This window comes from Pongo abelii, chromosome 13, assembly GCF_028885655.2.
Source record: "Pongo abelii isolate AG06213 chromosome 13, NHGRI_mPonAbe1-v2.0_pri, whole genome shotgun sequence".
Classification (NCBI taxonomy): domain Eukaryota; kingdom Metazoa; phylum Chordata; class Mammalia; order Primates; family Hominidae; genus Pongo; species Pongo abelii.
Window position 1 is genome coordinate 42,319,697 of NC_071998.2, and position 20,346 is coordinate 42,340,042.

General features: G+C 31.7%; 1 protein-coding gene across 18 annotated transcripts in view; it reads right to left on the reverse strand.

Annotated features, from left to right (window-relative positions):
- The window catches only part of CCDC171 (coiled-coil domain containing 171), a 467,560-nt gene that overhangs the window by 140,884 nt on the left and 306,330 nt on the right, over positions 1-20,346 (reverse strand). For all 18 annotated transcript variants that reach the window (XM_054519835.2, XM_054519832.2, XM_054519828.2 and 15 more), the window contains 2 exons: positions 8,188-8,333; positions 6,095-6,149 (listed from right to left, as the gene is read on the reverse strand). In XM_054519835.2, the coding sequence (XP_054375810.2) occupies positions 6,095-6,149; positions 8,188-8,333 (201 nt within the window). The remainder of the gene's footprint in view (positions 1-6,094; positions 6,150-8,187; positions 8,334-20,346) is intronic.

Sequence of the window (20,346 nt, forward strand, 5' to 3'; positions counted from 1 at the left end):
TAAAATGCACATTTAACATTCAGCAAGACAGACCATATTCTGGACCATACAACAAACTTTAACAAACTTAAAAAGAATAGAAACCAAACGAAGTATTTAATCCATATAAAATTAAAGTATAACTCAATAGCAAAAATAAAGTGTGGAAAATTTCCAAATATTCAGAAATTATCAGCTCACTCTTAAATAATAAGTGAATGAAGAAATCATAGAAATTAGAAAATACTTTGAAATAGATGAATATAAAAAAATAACCAAAACTTCTGGAATGCAGTGTAAGCTGCATCAGACAGAAATCTATAGCTGTAAATGTCTACATTAAAAAAGAAGAAAGATCTCAAATCAATAACCTAACCTTCCAGCTTGGAGCAGTTAAGAGAGAGACAGAGAGCGCAAACTAAACCCAAAGCAAACAGAAGGGAGAAATAATAATGTTTTAGAGCAGAGATAATACAAAATAGAGAACAGAAAAACAATGGAGCAAATCAAGGAAACCAAAAGTTGGACCCTTAAAAAGACAAATAATATTGGCATGCCTTACCTAGACTGACCAAGAGAAAAGTTACTAAATTAACTAAAATCAGAAATAAAAATTGGGACATTACTACTAACCTTACAGAAATAAAAACAATTATAAGAAAATGAGCAATGGGATATCAACAAGTCACATAACTTAGATAAAATAGACAAATTCCTAGAAACACACAAACTACCAAAACTGACTGAAAAAGAAACAGAAAATCTGAAATCTATAACGAGAAAAGAATGAATCAGTATCAAAAAACTTCCAGATAAAAAAAGTCCAGGCCCAGAAAGTTTCACTGATGAATTCTGCCAAATGTTTAAAGAATTAACACCAATCTCTCTCAAATTCTTGAAAAAAAATGAAGAGAAGGGAGCATTTCCTAACCTATTCTATGAGGTCAGTATTACTCTGATCCTAAAGCCTGACAAAGATATCACAAGAAAACTACAGACCAGTATGTCCTATGAATTTAGATGCAATAACCCTCAAAAAAAAAAAAACTAGCAAACCAAACCGCAAACCAAACCTAGCAGCATATTCAAAAGATCATACACCATAACCAAGTGAGATTTATCCCAGGAACACAATGGTGTTCAACATACATAAATCATGTTAGGTAGTACAAAACATCAGTAGGATGAAGGAGGGGAGGCACAACATGATCATCTCAACTGATGCAGAAAAAGAAAAGCATTTGACAAAACTGAATGCCTTTTCATGATAAAAACACTCAAAAAACTAGGAAAGGAAGAGCACTTTCTCAAACTGATAAAGAGGATCTATGAAAAAACCCACAGCTAATATCATGCTTAATGGTGTAAGACCAAAAACTTTCCCCTTAGGATTAAGAAGAAAACAAAGATGTCTGCTCTCAACATGTCTATTCAACACCATACTGGATGTTCTAGCCAGATAATTAGATAAGAAAAAGAAACTAAAGGCATCCAAATTAGAAAGAACTAAGTAAAACTATATTCATAGATAACATAATCTTACATGTAGAAAATCCTAAAGAAGCTATACATGCACACAAAAACTACTACAGCTAATAAATTCAGCAGTTACAGGAGAAAAGATGAACATACAAAAAGATAAACATACAAAAATCAGTTGTACTTTTCTGCACACCAGCAATTAAGAATAAAAAATTAGACTTCAGAAAACAGTTCCATTTAAAATAGCATTGCAAATTATAAAATACTTAAGAATAAACTTAACCAAGAAGATGCCTAACTTATATACTGAAAACCACAAAACATTTTTTGAGAGAAATTAAAGAAGATCTAAATAAGTAGAAAGGCATTCTATGTTCATGAATTGCAAGACTTAATATTGTTAAGATGACAATACTCCCCAAATTGATCTACAAATTCAACATAGCGGCTTTCAAAATTCCATTGCCTTCTTTTGCAAAAATGGACAAGCTGATCCCAAAATTCACATGGAATTTTATGAGAGAACTTGAATAGTCAAAAACAATCTTGAGATCTAGAAATCTCACATTTCTCAATTTCAAAACTTAATAGAAAACATCGTCATCAAAACTTGTGGTACTGATATGAAGAGAGACATACAATTCAATGGAACAGAATTGAGAGTCCAGAAATAAACCTATACATCTATAGTCAACTGATTTTCAACAGGAGTATGAATGATTCAACATGATCATTCAATGGGAAAAGAACATCCTTTTCAACAAATGGTGCTGGAATAATTGGATTGCCATATAAAAAAATGAAGTTGGGCCTTTACATGATAGAATATACAAAATCAATTCTATATGGACTAAAGACCTAAATATAAGAGCTAAAACTATACAATTCTTAGAAGAAAACAGAGGGGAAAGCTTCATGACTTTGCATTTGGACATGGATTATTAGATATGAGGCCAAACACACAAGCAGCAGCAAGAAAAAAAATTAGATTTCATCAAATTGTAAAACTTCTGTTCATCAAAGGACACTATTTAAATAGAAGCTAAAAGACAACCTACAGGATGGGAGAAAATGTTTTCAAATCATATATATAATAAGATTCTAGTATCCAGAATATGCAAAGAACTCTTAAAACTCAACAACAAAAAGACAATCAACCCAATTTAAAAATGGGCAAAGGATGTGAAGAGACATTTCTCCAAAGAAGACAAACAAATAATCAATAATCACATGAAAACATGTTCAACATTGTTAGTCATCAGGAAAATACAAATCAAAACCACAGTGAGATACTACATAGTAGTCACTAGGATGGCCATTAACAAAAATTGAAACTAACAAGTGTGAGCAAGGATGTGGAAAAATTACAATGCTTATCCATAATGGTGGAGATTTAAAATGGTGCAGCAACTGTGGATAACAGTTGTGGTTCCTCAAAAAGTTATCATGGTATTATTATATGATCCAGCAGTTCCACTTCTAGCTACATACCCAAGAGAAGTGAAAAGAGACCTTCAAACAAAAATTTTTACACAAAATTTCACAGCAGCATTCACTATTCATAATAACCAAGAAGTGGAAACAACCCAGTGTCTATCAGCTGATGAATGCATAAACAAAATGTGGCATAACTATACAATGGCATATTATTCAGCCATAAAAGGGTATGACGTATCAATACATGCCACAAGATGAATGACCCTTGAATAAATTATGCTAAATGAAAGAAGCCAGACATCTAAAACCACGTATTGTATTATTCCATTTACATTAAATGTCCAGAACAGGAAAATCCATAGAGACAGAAGGCAAGTCAGTGTTTGCCAGGATGTAGGGGAAAGGGATATAAGAAATAATTGCTTCTTGGGTACTGGGTTTCTTTTGCAGTGATGTAAATGTTCCGGAATTAGTTGTGATGGGTGCACATACTGAAAACCACTGAATTGTGCACTTTAAAATGGTTAAACTGGTGAGTTTTTTTCAAAACAAGTTCAACAGTTTTGGATTTTCAAAAAAAATAAAAAGCAGCCGAAATTTCAACTCAAGAGAGAAGGGTGTGTTTTAAAAAATGCACCTCATGAAAAGTTATGATGATTTTGTTTCTTCTCGTTCTTATTTTTCTTATCTCCAATAACTTGAAACTGCTCCCCCAAAAGAGTGTCTTTTAAAATTAACTTCTGACCTACATTAAAAACTGGCATAAATAAAAATATATATCTAAATGAAATTAATATAAAATTTACATTTCTTTGAAAAAAAAACTATATGTTTTTAACTGAAATGACTGACCTTCCTTATTAAATAGTAGTTATCAGTCCCAAATGGAATTTTGAAAATAATATCTAATCAACTGTTCTGTGTAATATAGTTGTAGTATTTGAAAAGTTGAATGAAATATGTTGCTTAAAAACTAACAAGTATAAATAAAATGTAATTGTTTTTCCTAAAAACAAATATGCTCAGGTTAAGTTCCTTAACATCCAAGAAAAGAAATAACATCTGCAGGAAAACAAGTTCTTTCTTCTATTTGATTATTATGTCAGAAGTTAGTATTAAAATTCAACTCAGCGGGTAAGACTTAGTTTTATTCTAGAATGAATGGTACAAACCTTGAAAACACACGTGTTTAAAACAGTAAGAAATATAAATAGTCATACTATTTTACCGTGCACAGTAAACTTTGCTAAAGAGTTTGGATGTATCCATATCCATTTTTACCATCCCATGAAAGAGCCTGGACCCTCCTTCCATACTACTCTTTGTTTCATCAAAGACAGCAAAATGCCAATGGAAAGTCCAAGGTGGCCAGAAAAATAAACCCATTGAACTCTGGCATGAAGACAGGTGGGCCTGCATCTTCCTGAGACCTTCAGAGGACTCTCTGGGCCACCTCCTTATCACTCATTCATTCTCACTCATACCTCACAGAAAACAGAATTATCCCCAATTATCTTTCCTAAGTTTTCACTTCAAGCTTGAAAAGTAATTTATAACTTTAAAACCACTATATTAATAGAATTTTCTAAAGACATAAATCAAAATAATTAACCACTAAATCTGAAGAGAGGAAAAGCCATAAAGCAAATGCAAATCTACAATGGCTATAGACCAGATTTACAGACAGCTTTCTTTCCATATGACACAAAAATCAAAAGATGAACTACAACTGAAGAACTGTATGATTATCATCATCCTGTTGCAGTCAGTCTTTATTATATTTAAACGATACATTTTGCCATTTTCATAAGAAAAGAAGAAGGTACAACATTTACATTTCATATTGGTGATGGTTTTTCCCTGATGTCAAAGTTCATTCCCCAAGTTAGCTGCTATCTAACTTTTGTTTTCTCCAACTGGGATGATGAAAAACCAACTGGATTTCAAAGTCAACATTAACTATATAAAAGGGTATGCCATGTATATGACGTAATTGACTTTTCTATCCACCAAGTTCAAAAAAACATACCAAAGATGTCTCTTTCACTGCAAATCTAAATTTCAGATTTGTGGCACATATGACGTTAATGTGACTATATTTAAACTATACTGACTAGCTAAACTTTTTTAAATGGGAAGGGGGAGAAATCATAATTTCAAAGAAGCTTAGGAAATAGCACTCAGATTTTTTTTTTTTTTTCAAAATACTTTTGTTGACATAAAATAATGCTGGTCACTGTCAAAATATAAAAGAATACAGGGGTCCATTGTTTTTAAAATGTTAAAATGCATTAACTATTAGTTTGCTAATTTTATTTAATACGCCCTTCAAAAGGTTAGTTTTAGGGTATTTTAAGTGACTTATAAAATGATATTATATAAAAAATTGATTCACAAGGTTATTCTAAATATGATTCATTCATAAATTCCATGTATCTTTAAAGTACTTAATGTTTGCATTTCTAATAATTTGCCTATCAGGCAGTAGCAGAAACATATAAACAATGTTTCTCTACTTTTGAATGATGAAATAATGAACACATCTTTCAATGCAGAGTGGAGTGCTAACAAAATACATGGTCAATAAATATGTTTTTACTAGTATCATAATACTTTTATTATGCTGTTCATCACTACAAATTAAAACTCAGAGTTTATCATACAGGAGTGATCAAATTTGAAAACAATAGAATATATTAAATAATTAAATTTCTACTTTAAGAATATATTCTTACAAGAAAGAAAATTTCAATTTGAATAACATTACTACCTAGTTTATATATATGAGTATTACTAAATAAAATACATGTTTCTCTCTATACATATATATATAGGACCGTTGGTTTAAGAGTGGTAAGAGGTTAGACACTGTGGTCAAACATTTTATCATTATGAGACATATAAGGATCTTAACGACCTCTGCTTTGTTCAGCAAAGACCGCAAATAATTCCTAGTGCAATTACACCAGTTTGGGGAAACCACTATTTTCATAGTTTTATAGATATATAAAGTGAATTCTGAAAAAAGCATGCAATATAGCACTATGTAATGGAAATTTCCAGTCATCTACAAAGCATCTTTTTGTTAATTTATTTTTTTAAGTTTCAAAATCAATGAAAGTACTTTGTGGCTAATAAAAATAATGACTAGGTGTCATGACACAAATTGAACAATATTAAAGAAAAATAACAGTACCTTGTGAAGCGTATTTTCTACTGCTCTCATGTGATTAGCAACACATTCTTTGTCTCTAGAAAAAATAAAAGATTAAGTGTTAGTAAAACTCAAACCTTACTACAACTGTTACACATTTAAGTCACTGGTATTAAAAAATAAGGGTCTGATATCACTGTTCTCCTTTTATTTTTTTAATTTATTTTAACTTTTAATTTTTTAATTCATTGTTCTCCTTTTAAAACTATAAAAACTAACCATATTCACTGATATATTTCCACATTTAACTAATATCTTAAATTTTATTGCCTGTCCTAAATCGGGGTAGGGGAGAATAAAAAGGTAAAAAAGTGAAAAACAAAGAAAAAAATCACAATTACATTATTGATCATTTAAAATGTGCTGTAAACGGTAAAGCTTTATTCTTTTATTTCTAATGAAAAAGACTTTAAAAATCTTAGGGATGGGGATATATAATAAATGACCATACTATGCAAAATAGTATTTTCCTTTCCACACAGTCTTTTTATGCTATAATAATTACACAGAAAACTCCTCCGTGACTTGTCTAGGAATATGCAAAGTTACTAGTTTCTCCTATCAGCCTAGTATATTGAATGTAGCCTTCATAATGAAATAAAAAGTTTGAATGAAAATACTGAAGATAAAAATCTAATTGTAAATTGAAATTTAAAACTGTAAATAATGTATTAGTCTCCAGATTTCAAATTAGCTTTCTTTAGTTTTATAAAAACATGTGCCCGTGGTCACAGATCATAGACATGTCAAAATACTGAATTAACAGCAATGTTTTGAAAACACAATTTGAATCTGGAGGTCTTATAAGCCTATTTTCATTCGTCTCAGAATTTTCTCAGTGCTATAAGACTCACTGGAAATTACCCGGGCTAAGCCTCTCATTTGACATGATGAAACTGGGAGTGAACAGTAACAACAAAAACTGATTTAGTCAAACTTATATTTTAAAAAATGACAAAAACATACACCTCAGATGGTGGTGCAATGTTACATAGCTTTACAATTTTCCAAAAAACTACCAGTGGTTATTCAAACATGCCAACATTTTGGCCTTGTGTCAATTCATGTTTTCATTATGTTTGAGCAATGTCACAAACCCTGTGGCAAAGCTTATGAATATCCTAAGATTGTGGATTCCTTGTTCAGTGATTTATATACATTCTGCAGTTTACAGACTATATTCATATCTGATGATATTTTATGCTTAAGAGTTTGTCTCAAAAAATATTTAACGTATATTTTTGCAAGTAAAGAAATTCAGAATTCTAAATTTAGAAAACACTGAGTTTATCAAAATTAGATGTTTCTTTACTCCTTGAAAATAGATTTTCTTTAAGCCATGCTGTTGTACAAAGAACTGTCTTTAAAGTATTCCATGAAATTTGATATGAGGAACAAATAAAAATGCCCAAGAGAACTGTTCAACGTGAACTTCACAATGTATGTCAACTTGATTACCTGGTTCAAAATAAAAAAGGAAAAACACTTTCATCACATTTACATAGTGGTCTACTCTGAAAACTGTATATTTTTCTACTTAAAATATGAGAATATACAGCTATAAAAATTAAATGAGTTTTCCATGGTCAATATGTTTTATTGTATTTTTTAAATGCTATGATATACATGCTGATTGTATGCTAACATTTCTTTATGGAAATATTACTCGCAATATTACTATATAATAATATATGCAGAACAAAATTTTGGAGACAGTGGAGCGAAGAGAATAGGAATGTATAACAGAAGATACTATACAAAACTTTATTAAATAGAGTCTTACATTTCACATTAATAAAACATAGTTTCTAACATGTAAGACTACAACAGAGCCCAAAATAAGCATAGTTAGAGGTTATATAGAAGCTTATACTTTTCTGAGGTTTCTCAATAAAATATACATTTAGTATGTTAAGAGTTTTTCTTTTTTGAGGATATATCAGAGAATTTCAAAGAAAGACAGCTGTACTTTTGTTTTCTAACACTGTATTATCCAGGGCTAAAACCCGGAGCATGAAAGTAAGAATTGATCTTTTGTCTGTTTTAAGTGATCTCCCCAAGGTCCAAATGCTCACTTGGCTGCCATGCGGAGGGCACTCTCTGCATCATGGATGTTCTCCTCCAGTCGACGCTTGTCCTGCTCCAGCTGGGTAAGATGTCTATTGAGCTGACGCAGAGATTGATCTTTTCTTCTCAGCTCCATCTTTGCCTCGGAGAGACTCTGCAAGCAGACAGAAAACAGAGTTACTTGTCAGCCCTGATAATTAACTTCAATTTATGCCATAGGCTATTAAACAAAGAAGAATACAGACTGACTGAGAAGTAGACTTGAGTCATTACACATCAAAGTTTAACAAATTTTCTGCAAAAATTTTATATACTTTCTAATTAGAAATGATAGAACTGATAAGGTTTTGGAAAATGTTTGGTTACAAAATACAGTTCCATTTTATTTTTTTAAGTACTGCAAGGCAAATAAATTGTATTCTTACTAAAAATAATCTGATTATAAAAATCTCAAGTTGTACTTTCTTTTAATGATGAAAAATAAAGATTTCAGGGTAGAAAGCACATGAAATTTAGAGTCAATTTTATTCCAAATAGAACTAGAGTTAAGAACTATCATATGCCCAAACTATGCATGTGATTGAGAAAATGATAGACCAGGATATCTATAAGAAAATGGTAAACCCAAGATGAAAGAGTACCACTACTGTCTTTATAAATATATAGTTAGGTGGCTATACACATTTCAGCAAACAAACAAATTGGACTCTAAAATAAAATTTACTTGCTTCCCAGTAAATAACTCTCATGTCAAGGATAGCAACACAAATAGGATCAACATCTTTTAACTAATAAAGTTATAAATAATACTTGCATTCAGAATTATTTGTGTTCTGTAAATATTTTCTTAGTCACAGAAGTACAAGATCTGTTGATTTATATTTTCTATCGACTTTAATCTGAAATATTTACTTAACGCAAAAATTTCAAGATGCAATTGTGCAACTTTATATTGAAGGCTTAGAATCAGAAGCTCACAATTGAGAGAAGTATTTTCTAGACCTCACTTAAAATTCTAGGATACAAAATAGTACAGGGATCAGAGGATCGCTTAGCACTAAAAATCTTCTTACTCCTTTGCCTAAAAAATTTCTAGAATAAGCTCATCAAACAGTTTTTTATTAAATTTGTTGGATGGTGAGCTAAATAATTGAGTGCATACACATAATGTTTTTTTCTTGCTCAGTTTAGCCACACATTAACATCCACACTGTGCTTCAAATATCTAGTAAAGAATAAACAAAAATGTTATAATTTCATGTGTAACTCTTCTAACAGTATTCTTTTAGTGCATTCACAATGAGTAGTATAAAAAAAAGAATAGTATAAAAAACTTAAGCTGTGTACATGTTAAACCAATTAATTCCCTCTAAATGCTGGTGAATTGAAAGCCATCATCAGTCAAACCAGGTATTTTTAAATGTTGAAAGTTTTAAAATTCAGTCATTCACTTTTCAAATAGTCGAGTTACTGTCAAACAAATATAAATCAAAAAATTAAACAAACTATGACTACTTATGAGACATTGTATTTTGTTTTAAATCTTCACTATTAACAGATCTTCACAAACGTTCCACCACAGAAATAGTCACTGATTCAAACCAACTTTAAAAAGATGGCAAAGAATAAATTTTTAAAACCATGCTAAACCTACTAATTTTGTGCCAATGCTAAGATAAAGACACTAAAGCATTATAAGGTTTCTTTATTTAAAAAAGTAAAATCCTTTTGAGTTCCTTTTAAAGTCAGCATTTCTGACATCTTTCAAGCTACAAAAAAATCAATTTGTCAAATATGAAGATCAAACTAATGATCCAACACCAGTTATGGATAAAGCTTGAATTCTTCCAACAAAAACAATACATTTGTGCCAGTCCATTCAAATTCTTCTGCTCAATAACTCTTATGACTAGAGGTGCATATTGGTGAGGGGACTATCCAGCATTCAGTATATCATCTCTAACCTTATCCAGACTGAAGCTTGCTGATCCAATCTCAGGGAATCCATGACTTTGAAATTATCATAAACCCACACTTGACTTTTCAACAATCCTATCATATACTTTCAAAGAAGATATAACTCATAACATTAGAATTTCTACTACATAGCTAAATCTTCTCATTTCCATTCTTTCATTTTCATGTCTCGGGGCAACGACAGGAGTCATCAAACTCTTCTAAAGCTTATACTATTTCAGGGGCATAGAAAAGAAACAAAAAGTGGTATAAACAAAGTGATATAATTCATACTTCCTTGAGTATGAAAACAAAAATATAGTTTTTTTGGAAAAAAAGATCACAGTTTTATAACTTATAGACATAGAATTCTCATTTGAAAAGAGGAGAATGATATCATAAAATACATCAGTGGGTCCTAAGATTGATGGGGATGTGTGTAAAACACCAAGACATAAACCGTGATTCAAGAATAAGTCTTTTCCCTAATACTTAACGTTTTTTAAATAACAAAAACAGAATATTTAAAAATCCTAACACTGAGCTTTAAAGAAAAATATATTTGTGTATATATATTTACATATATATACACATCACATATATATTTATAAATATATATCCATATATCACATATAATTTTAAATTCAGCTTTTCTTTTCTCCTGTTCAGACTGATCTAATTAAAACCCATGATAAACTTTATGGACTCTAATATTTCCAACTGAATGACTGAAACCAAGAGGGTGCGCCTCTAGGCAACAAGGCAACAATGATAAGCAGCAGGTTAGCCACTAATTTCTCAACCAGGGTAGATTGTGAAAGTGTGATGTTCTGATATCCAAGAAACTGTTCAGGAGAGAATAGGATAAATCAAGTTTAATAACTCCGCTCCTAATTGTTCCCCCAATGCTCAACTCTAATTACTTGGAGAACTCTCCTGACTGTCACCTGATATTAAGTTGTTGGAGGCTGAGCCTGGAACAGCGAGATAATCAATAAACATTTAGTGGGGAGAAGAATGAAGATCCTGTTAAGCAGTGGGAACCTGCAGCACCCAAAGCCCTTCTGCTCATGAGAAAACCTATGGGACAGCCATAGTGATTGCAAAGCAATAATCCAAAGCACTGTTTTTAGGCCTTGAGGCCCTTAAGCAACAGTACATTTGAGGAAAAAAGGTTAACACGGTCACCCTAATTACAGCCCACTTTCACATACTTCATATATAAGTGAAGACAAGCCAATTAGGTAGAAAGGAAGATAAGGGAAGTTTTATTTGTATACTAATTAAACCCCTGATGAAATTAAAGGAAAAACATACAGCTCTGTAATTGTGTCTGAGAAAGGTCACTTCAGGTTCAGTTATCAGAACAGCACAGCCTTGAGATATTTCACTTAATCCACAATACAGCCCTCATTTTGTACTCAGGTCTTAATATTTACCAAGAAAAAAAAATTCAAAGCCTGATACTGAATTTATCTTTAAACAGTGTTGTGAACAATTTTAGCTGTTAGAAAGTTAAGGCTACATATGATAACAAGAGTCTTTTAAAGAGCAGAAAAAAATACTCTAACTACACAAGAACCAATGTCACAATATTATCAACGATTTCCAGTTTTCATTTTAAATCCAAAATGTTTTAAAGCAAATTTTTACAATGGTATCCCAAAATGACTGTATTTCAAAAGCTATTATATAATATCTTTATTGCATTTCTTTTTAGATAATGATGTCGTTGCTTACCTTCATTTTCTCTGTTAAGGAAGAAAAAACCAATGCTTTCACTTAACTACTCCTATAAGAAAATACTTACATTTGATTGTTTCCAGAAATGATCATGAAATGCTATTTACTATTAATGAAAGCTGGCAGGAAAAGTATGGATACAAAGGAAGTAGTGAAGTATAGGAAAAGCTTAGGAATAGAATACATGGTAAATGTGAATATTAAATGACCCACACATTTTTTCAATGTATTTTTTCTTATCCATAGTTCCTGAAGTTTCTATAATAAGCCATGTATTACTAGTGAATAACAGCAAAAATTATTTTAAGTCATACATAATATTATATTTCTAAAGCTTCAAATGTTTATTAAGGCTAATAATTTTTAATTAATTATAAAATAAATTGAAATTCTATTACCTCACACCTATGAAAATATTTTGTGCAATGAAAATATTTTTAAATAACAGCTTTATTGAGATGTAATCCACATACTAAACAATTCACTCTTTTAAGGTGTACAATTCAGTACGTATTCACAGAGTTTTACAACTATCACCAATAGAGGTCTTTTTTGAAGTAAAATTCCTTAGGAAAAAAACCTTATCAAAACAATGTGGCTATCTAAATAATATTATCTCTCAGTTTCAGCAAACTCTAGTTGAAAACTGCATAAGATATACAAAGTGTATCATTCTGTTTAGAAATGATTTTTGAAATAAAAAATTTATGAATGAATTCCCTGAATTGGAATATTTAATTAATAAATGTGGTACAGTACAAACGTTAAAGTTATCTTAAAGGGTATGCATATCTCTTCAACTAATATTTCTGGATGCCAAGCGAATCACCCAACATAGTTCTTTCTCATAAGGGTACAGTATAGCAGTGCTTTAGACCATTAGGGCGCTAAGAAGACCAAGCCCCAGGGGATATTGCTTTTATAGATTTTCTTTTGTCTAATGGGAAATATCTATGGATCTACATTCCTACACACTAAAAGCTAATGGCTTATTCAATTTGGTATAAAAAGTTAGTCATACAAAATGAAAGGCAAGACAACAACACAAGTGTTATAAGAACTAGGGTACATTTCCTTGCAGGGGGAAAAAATATAACATTTAAAGAAAAATAAATTTATTGCTGCCTGACTGTTCCTTTAAACAGCTGTAGATTGCAATAAATTTGGTTAAAAAGCTTAGTAAAATTAGTGTTTGAAAAGGAAATAAGGCTGTCTTCAGCCCTGCTGTTATGTAACAACTAAAAAATTATATTAATCAAGAATTAATTAAATACTTGCTAGGTGGATCAAACTGTACAGGTTGTCACAGAAACTATAAACAAAAAAATGATACAACAACCAAATTTACAATAGGGCTGGGTAAGCAAGTTAGGAATGAAACTAAAGAATAATATATTTTATAATAAAGCCAGAAAATCTGTAAGATAAACAATTAGATAATTTACAATAAAAATACAACAATAAAAGATGTTGGTATATAGTACAGTTTATATCTGAATAAATTTCGATCTTGGTATCTTATATTTTATATGAGGAATTTAAATATAAAGTTATGTAATTTAAATTAATCTTCCTTAGGGATACTATCTTTTATTGTTTTCTAGTAATACCTACACAGAAGGTAGGTGACATATTTATAAACTGAAGCTGAAACTCAAATAACTTACCCACTTTCAGGGTTAAATAAATGGCAGTCTTAGTTAGAACTCACATGTCTAGTAAGACAACAGATGTTAAGGTATCCTACAAACTGTAAAAGACTACATAAATGTAAAAGGCAGGATTAATAATTACACTTCTACATGTAATGTCATTACAGACTGTTCTTTAAATCTCCACCTATATATGACGACTTATGAGTGCCTATATTATTTCTGCCTCATTTATTTACTTATACATACATACAAATATGTATAATTTTTAAAATTATTTTATCACACTTGAAAAAGATAAAAGGAAATTAACAAAGAAGAGTGTAAAATACACTACTTTTATAAATAGGCCATGTGACAGATGATTAACAACAAATGGGGCAAATGAGTAACGAAAATTCACCTTAAAAATTTCCAAGTATGCTATAAGATTTTGTTGTATAATGCCTCATGATTATCTGTACCATATTCTCACATATGCCTTTGAAAATGTCTTCCTAAATGGTGTCAATATAAAATAGAAAAGCTAATTCTTCCCAGTAAACTAACTGAAAGTGATCAATAATAAAATATAATGGAATAAAAAGGAACTTCATAAGAGTATTAAAAATATATTGAATGCTATTTGTTCTAAGCCTCGCATATAAAGCACAAAACTCTTTGGGATAGACTAAATGTATTAGATAACAGTGAAGTAAAGTGGAAAAGAAATAGTTAAAACACATTTTAAATGACCAAAAAAAGGAGGATAGTAAAGAGAACCACAAAAACCCTCTCAACTGGAAAATATACTCAGAAAAGTACAAAATAGAAAAGTGGTAGCTAGATTTATTGTGACACACGACATGTAAGCAGTAATGTGGCAGTAATTTTTCTGAGTATAAAGCAAACAGTTTGGCTGCACTGCAGACCTCATGAGAGAGAAACTACCTGCAGATGACAACCATCATGATGCTGCTATAAGAAAATCAGCTCTTATATGACCTCTACATTCTCTTGGCAAATACCTAAGAAATACAAGGGGACAGAATACACATGGGCTCTTCTGTTGGACCTTATCAGCTATAGCATACTCAAAAACTTCGCAGAGGTGACAACCCCAGCTATGTGGAGGTCCAAAAAATTGCTGAATTCCCTGGCAATATTTTAAATGAGTCGAGCTATGAATTAAGTTGTAAAAAACTATCATTTAGAATTTAAATGCTGTTTTAAAATCATTTGAGAATTACCTAAAACAAATGTCTGAAAAGAATTTGAAAAAATGTGAATAATTTATAAAGGGCTTCATATAGTTGGGTTTCTAACATTTAAATAAAAAATTTTGTTGAAAAAAATCTTTCAACTTCGAGAATTGTTTTGGTGATAGAAGTGAATAATAGGGTAAATAAGCCTATTAATAATTAAAATACTCTTACATTAATATTTTCACTGTACTACAGAATTTAAATGGCCATTATTTAACGTGAATATGTTATATATTAACTACTTTTAATAAAAGTAAATCAAATACCAACTCAATAAAATTCAATTATTTAAGAGAATTTGAAGGTCAAATTTAAAATTGGGAAAATAAATTTAGGTTATTTTAGACTTAAATGTAAATAAAGTTTTGAGTTTTTTCTTAAAAGTTTATTCACTGGATGATTTTTCATGCATTAAGTATTTTACTACTGATTTCTATCTTAATTTTAGAAGTACGTTCATGGGGGAAAAAATTCTAGACAGCAAATGTTTGCTGACTTTCACTATGGGGAGTGTTCCACATATTTTCTTGTACACACAGAACAGTGCCTCTCATATTGTAAGTATTCAACAAATGCTGGCCATTATAACTGCTGTTGTTATTTCCCCTATAATCACTAGGGGGAAAAATTACTTGAGTTAACAACTAAGTATCATTATTATCATTATAACTCAAGCATATTATAATTACATTAGTTCATTTGATTCTTTATAATCCAGTGAGGTATGTAGTATTACCATTCCTGTTTTACACGAGAAAACTAAGAATCAAAGAAGTTATTTCCCTAAAGTCATGAAACTAATACATAGGTTTATGTCAAAATGTGAGCCCTTCTTCTGAATCTAAAACCTTCTTCTAAACTCTGTACTACAGTAGTATTAGTAACAATGTCTTCAGATTTTCCATAAAATCTACTAACTGGGAAATCACCATGAAAATGTAAAACCAATATTTCTCTTATTTATCAAACTCCATAAAGTTAGTAAGGTACTTTAATATATTTAAATGGTTACTTTCTACTTATATTAAAGTCCAATAAGAGCTTCAGTATTATTTAAGGATACACTTTCAACATCAAACATTGAAGAATGCACAACTCAAGATCCCTTGTGTGAAAGTAGGATCACTGTCATCACTTATTAAATGTACTAATAAAAAATAAATATTTGTAAAGAAATGATGAATTGTATAGCACTCCATTGTAGTGTAGAATTTTATAGAACTCAAGACACATTGGGCTGTTGCTTTTTTTAACCTTTCAAAAAGCAATGGACTTATTTACCTTTCCTTTATAAGTTAGCAACAACAGCACTTAACTTTCCCTGTAGATCTTAAAATTTGACTGCCTAGCATAGTATCACCTTTTTAATATTTGTAACAGCAACCCACCCTATCACAACAGTACATCAAGATACCAAGCTCAATAATACAGCATCTGTAGCTACCTCTTCCTAGTTAGGGAGATCTTAGCTGCTATGTAAGAAGACACTTATGTGCCTAATTTAAATCAAAAATGTCATCTTTAAAAAACTGGTATCCAGCCAGGCGTGGTGGTGAATGCCTGTAATCTCAGCACTTTGGGCGGCTGAGGTGGGCAGACTGCTTGAGGCCAGGAGTTCAAGACCAGCCTGGGCAAAATTTGAAGAGGATGCTTGAATTAGTGGACTCCCAACTCCCATCCTTCTTTAAACTGGAATTTGCTTTAATGTTTTCTATGAAATTTGTGTAAGATTTTGTTTAAAGAAAGGGTTCTTTGGCTAAATATACTTGCCAACTATTGTAATAGAAGGCCATGGGAAGCTTCTGAAGGATTCTAGGCTGTGAAGTAGCCCTCTTTGATCTGTTTGGGAATCATATACATAAACTATAACTGTCTAATTAAAGAAATACAAGAGGTCATTCTGGCTATATCATCATAGCTCATTTAAATCTTCAGTGAAATTCTAACCAAGGTTTAATATGATTTCACCTGTGAGTAAAAGATACAATGATATACTACGTTAAAAATGATTTTAAAAGAACTGGCTTATAATAGTTTTCCTTAATATGCTAGAGTATTATATCAAAACTTACTTTTACATTACTCAGAGTATATATTAAATATTTACTTCCTATAAACGTACATTCTAGCCATATATTTTCTATTTCCATTAATTATTAAATCCTACAAGGTATTTGAATTATATGATAGAGAGCCATAAATCCTACGTCATAGCAGAAATATATGATGGAAAGAATATTATTTTAGGAACACCAAAAAGAGGATTAACAATTGAACTAGTAATTGTTTTCTAAGGAGAACTACACTATTTCGGCTACGGTTTTAAAATGTTTTCGGTTATTATGTTGTGTTGTTTTGAAGTAAAAGAGGGTAGAACAAAGTTACCACTGGCAATAACCACTGAGTGAGATTTCTAAAAGGGTTTCTAAAAGGGTTGGTACCGGCTTTCCCATCGTGCAATAAACCATGAAAGTTATTTTCTAACATATCTGAGTGAAATATATAATTTTTAACCACTCTTCACTTGTATTAATTAAAGAAAAAGAGAGTGAAGCTGACTAATACAGAGTTGTTAAAACAAAGATGAAGGCTCACAACTAAAACAACCAGTTTCAGCAACAGTTGGAAGCATATTCAAAGTACTGCTGGGACAAGGCAGAGGGATGGACTCAAGCCTCTGGGCAATTTCTTGAGGAAGTGTGCTTATGAAAACCCCTGTATTTGTTCAGGCAGTAATAGTTGAAAAATATATATTCTGGGGAAGTAACATAGCAAAACATAGCATTTTATAGGTTTGCTTCAAATGGAATTTTCCTGTATAAGGGTATATGTGTATATATGTACATGAATATATACATACGCAGTAAATAGTACCATTTTGGTTACAAAGAGCTTCCTATAAAATTAGTATAATTTATACTTCTGATCCCTCTGTAACTAACCCATTCACCTGAAGAAAAACATAGTTGTTCTAACCTTCTAAATGAGCGAGATCGCCATCTAGTGGTGATGCTTTAAAATGTCAGGAATATGGCTTCTGGAGCCTAGAAAATGCTCTGTGGAATGTGGTGGACACTGAGTACATATTCTAGAACATTCAAATTTTCTTAAACAACAAACAACATAATACACGGAATAATCTTTTTCTTTTATACTTAAAAAACCTCTAGAACGAGAGAGAAAAGCATCAACCAGACATATGACTCCCGGAGATAACTATTTTCAACCCTACTGACCAAACTAGGGAAGAGGGTTGCAGATGTTAAAATGTAAAGTTACACCAAATTTGGCCAATGTGGCTAACTAGAAAGCAGATTAATTATTTCTATACATTATATAATGAAAAAGATAAGTTACCGTAGTAGATTTTATTATTGGTCAAACTATTTGTTCCTTCTCCCAGAGGGGAAGGTGTATTCTCCTGTTCCACTGATACCAACTTTGACGACGTAAATCGGTGGTGTCCTTTCTGGAAAGAAGATTATATATTCCCTGTCCTGTCAAAATCAGGAATGGTCAAGTTACTTGCTTTGGCCAATGAAATGTGACTAGAAGTAAAATGTCAATTCCTATCGGAGAAAAGGACAGCAATGTCACATGTAGACACCTTTAAAACAAGACCGGCCGGGCGCGGTGGCTCACGCCTGTAATCCCAGGACTTTGGGAGGCCGAGGCGGGCGGATCACGAGGTCAGGAGATCGAGACCATCCTGGCTAACACGGTGAAACCTCGTCTCTACTAAAAATACAAAAAATTAGCCGGACGCGGTGTCCCAGCTACTCAGGAGGCTGAGGCAGGAGAATGGCATGAACCCGGGAGGCGGATCTTGCAGTGAGCCGAGATCGCGCCACTGCACTCCAACCTGGGCGAGAGAGTGAGACTCCATCTCAAAAAATAAAAATAAAAATAAATAAATAAAATAAAACAAGACCAACAGCGTTCCAGATAAAGAACACTCTATCAGCCTCAATCATGGGGTATGGACATATGAAGCAGAAGCACACAGCTAACCCATGATGAATATGCATACTGTGTGAGAAATCACTTGTGGTTGTAAGGTCACTGTTTAGAGTTATTTGTCACTGCAACATAGGAGAGGGTATCTTAACCCATTTTTCTACATTTGGCAATTTAATATTTATATAACTATGAAGTCATCAGAAGATACTTTAGAAAATCAGTGTCTAGGCTCATTTAATATTGGATCATTGGGGGAAGATATGAAGTTTAATTAAATATTAAAATCACAGCAAGTCATATGAGACTTAGGTGAGTATGTAAATATAAGGATATTACAGAAAAATAATTTAATAATTAAAAATTGAAGACAACAACAAAATAAAGAGGGGTACAATACTGTAAAACATACTATTTTTAATATACATATGATAAATTACTAATATGCATGTATATATGTAAATAGGTACACTTAAAAATATGAAAGGCATAAACCAAAATAGTAATGACAACACTTTTTTCTTCTTAGTGTTTTTATTACTTTCAATATAATATGTATAAACTTTATGTAATTAAAAATGCAACTGACAGCCAGGTGCAGTGGCTCATGCCTGTAACCCCAGCACCTTGGGAGGCCAAGGCGGGTGGATCACTTGAGGTCAGGAGTTCGAGACCAGCCTGACCAACATGGTGAAACCCTGTCTCTACTAAAAATACAAAATTAGCCAGGCGTGGTGGCGCACACCTGTAATCCCAGCTACCTGGGAGGCTGGGGCAGGAGAATTGCTTAAACCAGGGAGCCAGAGGTTGCAGTGAGCCGAGATCACGCCATTGTACTCCAGCCTGGGCAATAAAAGCGAAACTCCAACTCGAAAGAAAAAAATGTAATTGATACAATCTTCATAAGCTCAACTTTCATCACAAAATCTTAAATTTAGACACAGGATATCATAATAGTAATTAAAACTGATTTTTAATGTGCTCTAGTAAACAAAGATAGGAAATTGCTCAGTTATATAACATTTTATCAAATGGTAAATAAATACAAATACATGTAATATGCAACTAAATTTAATCATTATAATTTATTCAACTCTTTGAGGGGGAAATATTTCAATGACCTGTTTCCCTCTAGGGAATAAACAGGGCCTTAGTATTTCTTAAGCTAATAGTCACATCATAATACATATCCATCTGATTCCCAGGATTTTGTCAAACCCTCTCCCCAATTAAAGTTGCCTGTTTTTCAGACTTTTAGCCATGACACAACTTAGAAACCCCAAATCAACATTCTTCACAGATAAATGATTTTCTAAATTCCACAAGGACTCTATGTTCTGTGTCACAGGACATAGATCAGAAAAACAGATGAATTCTATTTCCATCACAGAAATGATTTTGATGATTTTGGTTTGCTTTGATACTCTGATTTTACTCCTAAAATAAGATAAAACCACCATAAAGTAGCATCCTGTTTCATCTATCACAGTGATTTTCCTTGTTGATACCCTTAACAATAATCCTTGTAGAGTGCATATACATCCCTAACCACATTTTGGCAATTGGCCAGGCTTTTGCTAGCACAAGATAAAACTGACAAATATGCTTTACCCTT